Source organism: Petaurus breviceps, unplaced genomic scaffold, assembly GCF_028583685.1.
Source record: "Petaurus breviceps papuanus isolate PSGF00001 unplaced genomic scaffold, PetGlider_PUasm1.0 90779, whole genome shotgun sequence".
NCBI lineage: Eukaryota > Metazoa > Chordata > Mammalia > Diprotodontia > Petauridae > Petaurus > Petaurus breviceps.
The window spans coordinates 10,765,698-10,768,772 of record NW_027187344.1 but is presented as its reverse complement, the minus strand read 5'-3'; the positions used below and the strand labels follow the sequence as shown (position 1 = coordinate 10,768,772).

Below are 3,075 nucleotides of genomic sequence, written 5' to 3'. Positions count from 1 at the left end.
CAGCTAGGTGGCACAGTGGATAGAGCATTGGCCTCAGAGTTAAAAGGACCTGAGTTGAAATCTGGCCTCAGACACTTTCTAGCTGTGTGACCCTGAGCAAGTCACTTAACCCTGATTGCCTCCAAAGGGGGGAAAAAAGAAATCTATCAATAAGCATTTATTATGCACCTACTCTCAATCAGCAAGCACTTATTATGCCCCTGTTTTGTGCCCTGGGACTTTGCTAGGTCCTGGGACTACAGATACAAGAGTGAGGCAGTCCCCATCCTTGAGGAACTTATTTTCTAAGCACATAATACCAGATGGAAAGAGGTGCCAGACTGGGTTCTACTTGAGGTAGATACTAAGAAATCCAACTCAAGAGGTCCTCTCTTCTGTGTAGGAGCATGAAAGCACTGTCTCCTAAATAGAGCAGCTACCTCATGTAGGTCTGGCACTCTTCTAAAGCAGGCATGTGGTTGCTTTGGCATGGGATCAGGCTAATGAGTCCTGAGGCCAGGATGCTAATACCCAGAAGGTATTGGGAAGACAAAAGAGGTGGGCTTAGAACCAAGAATGAGCTACCCTGCAAATCTGGGCATAATCCTGTGGGAAAAAATGGGACATTTAAAGCAATAGAAGATTTTGGAGAATTTTTGATGGAAAGACCAGAGCAGAGTAGGAAGTTTGGAATACAGACACATGAGTTCAGAGAAATCTAGAAGGGAAATGGTGAGAGGGGATTTCATAGAATCCTGGGTAGTATGAACTGAAGCAAAGTGAACTATGTAGAATCAGAAGAATTTAAAGTGGTGCAACAACAATGTAAAGAGAAACAGCTTTGAAACTAATGAATACAGTTGAACAGCCAGTCCCCAGAAGTCTCCAGAAGACCTAGAAGTACTCTAGGGATGTTACCCTTCTTCAGACAGAAGGGATGGGCACAAGGTGGGAAAAGGAGCATACATTTTTTAGACATGGTCACTGTTTGCATTAATTTTGATTGTATTACAACTCTCCACACCAGCTCCCTTTTTGTGTTTTTAATTGGGAGAAAGGGGAGTTAATGTAAGGTGGAGTTGGTAATAATTAATAATAGTAATAATGATGTCTTAAAGGGCCATTGTAATATTTTAAACTTGCTCAGGGGAAGTTTGACTGGTAATCATGACAAGCAGAACTATTTTTTTTTTTTAAAGCAATTGGGGTTAAGTAACTTGCTCAAGGTTACACGGCCAGTTATTTCATTTCTGGGTGTGGTGTTGAGTATCTGAGCCCGGATTTGATCCAGATCATCCCGACACTGGAGCTGGTGCTCTTACTCGCTGAGCCACCTGGCCGCCCCTCAAGCAGAACTATTTTGAAAATGAAAGTATAGAATTATAGGGGCGGCCAGGTGGCTCAGCGAGTAAGAGCACCGGCTCCAGTGTCGGGATGACCTGGGGATCGAATCCTGGGCTCAGACACTTAGCACCCACCCAGAAACACCTGGCCGTGTAAACCTTGAGCAAGTTACTTAACCCTGATTGCTTTAAAAAAAAAAAAAAAGGATAGAATTATATACTTAAAGCAAATGGCATGAAATTGATGTGGGCATAGGACACATTCCTGAAAGGATCTCCTCCTTTCCCTTGGCAGTGCTGGGACTGTCCTGTTGAAGGTAAAGCAAAAGGTGAGGAAATACCTCCGGGAGCGCCAGACAGTGCCTACAATCTTTGCTTCCATTCTGAAGCGCCACCCAGACAAGACAGCCCTGATATTTGAGGGCACAGATACCCACTGGACTTTCCGCCAGCTGGATACCTACTCCAGCGCAGTTGGCAACTTGTTGCAAGCACGGGGTCTGGCTTGTGGTGATGTGGTGGCCCTCTTCATGGAGAACCGAAATGAGTTCGTGGGGCTTTGGCTGGGCATGGCCAAGCTGGGGGTGGAGGCGGCCCTCATCAACACTAATCTGCGGCGGGATGCCCTGCGACACTGCCTGACTACCTCTCAAGCCCGCATCCTCATCTTTGGCAGCGAGCTATCTTCTGGTGAGTATTAGGAACTACACTGGGGGCCCACAAGGAGAGATGGAAGGATGGGAGTATAGGAAGGAGAGGATATGTTAGAACAGAGAAGGGCAGAGTTAGAAGGGACTTAGAGATCCCTAAAGCAAACCCCTAATTTTATAGAGAAGAAAACTGAGGCCAAGAAACCACCAGTAGTTTGTCTGCCCAAGGTCACACATCTATTTTTATGGAAAATGTGAATTAGAATCTAGGGCTTTGGTTTTCCAATTGAATACTCTTTGAGTGGAGAGGAGAGAGTTTGAAGGAACAAGGAGGATGGGAATAGAATTGAGAAAGCCAGAATTAGCTTATACAAAGTTGCATTTAAGCATTGACCTGGAGGAATTGCTTCTGTTTTTCCGTGGAAAGCAGCTGTTCATTGCTGATCCCTGGTTTCTATATCTCTATTCCCCCCCCCCTCACCTCCACCATTTCTGTATGAAAAGACTTCTGCCCCCCTCCCAAATATCCTGAAGAAGCTCACCCATACCTCCAAGTGCTAGAAACCCTGGCCCCTTAGTATTTCTTCTGGTACTGTGCCCAGTGTGCTGAGGTGGGGATCATAGGCTCCTGAGAGCAGCAGGCTGGCTCTTGAGGGAGTCCCCTGGGCCTGGGGTAGGAGAGCTTCCTGAAATGCTGACTGCCCTGCTGTCACCTCTCTCCTCCTAGCTGTCACTGAAATCCACAGCACTCTGGACCCCTCCTTGAGTCTCCTCTGCTCAGGAGACTGGGACCCCAGCTCTGTGCCAGCAGGGACTGAACACCTGGAACCCCTGCTGGAGGAAGCCCCCAAGAACCTGCCCATTCAACCAGACAAAGGCTTCACTGGTATGATCCCCACTATTGGACGAGGGATGAAGCTTGGGTCAGGGCTGCCTCTCTTGGCTCACCATTCATTAATTTATCAAACGGGTCCTTATTGATCACTTAATGTATGCCAGGCTTATTCTTGAATCCAAGCTTGCTTGCTCTCTTTCTTTTCTTGCTTCCTTTTTTTTCTTCCTTCCTTCCTTCCTTCCTTCCTTCCTTCCTTCCTTCCTTCCTT

At 46.7% G+C, this 3,075-nt stretch overlaps 1 protein-coding gene across 3 annotated transcripts in view; it reads left to right on the top strand.

Annotated features, from left to right (window-relative positions):
- Positions 1–3,075, top strand: part of SLC27A4 (solute carrier family 27 member 4) — a 17,754-nt gene that overhangs the window by 3,200 nt on the left and 11,479 nt on the right. For all 3 annotated transcript variants that reach the window (XM_069069494.1, XM_069069493.1, XM_069069495.1), the window contains exons 3-4: positions 1,618–2,012; positions 2,700–2,858. In XM_069069494.1, the coding sequence (XP_068925595.1) occupies positions 1,618–2,012; positions 2,700–2,858 (554 nt within the window). The remainder of the gene's footprint in view (positions 1–1,617; positions 2,013–2,699; positions 2,859–3,075) is intronic.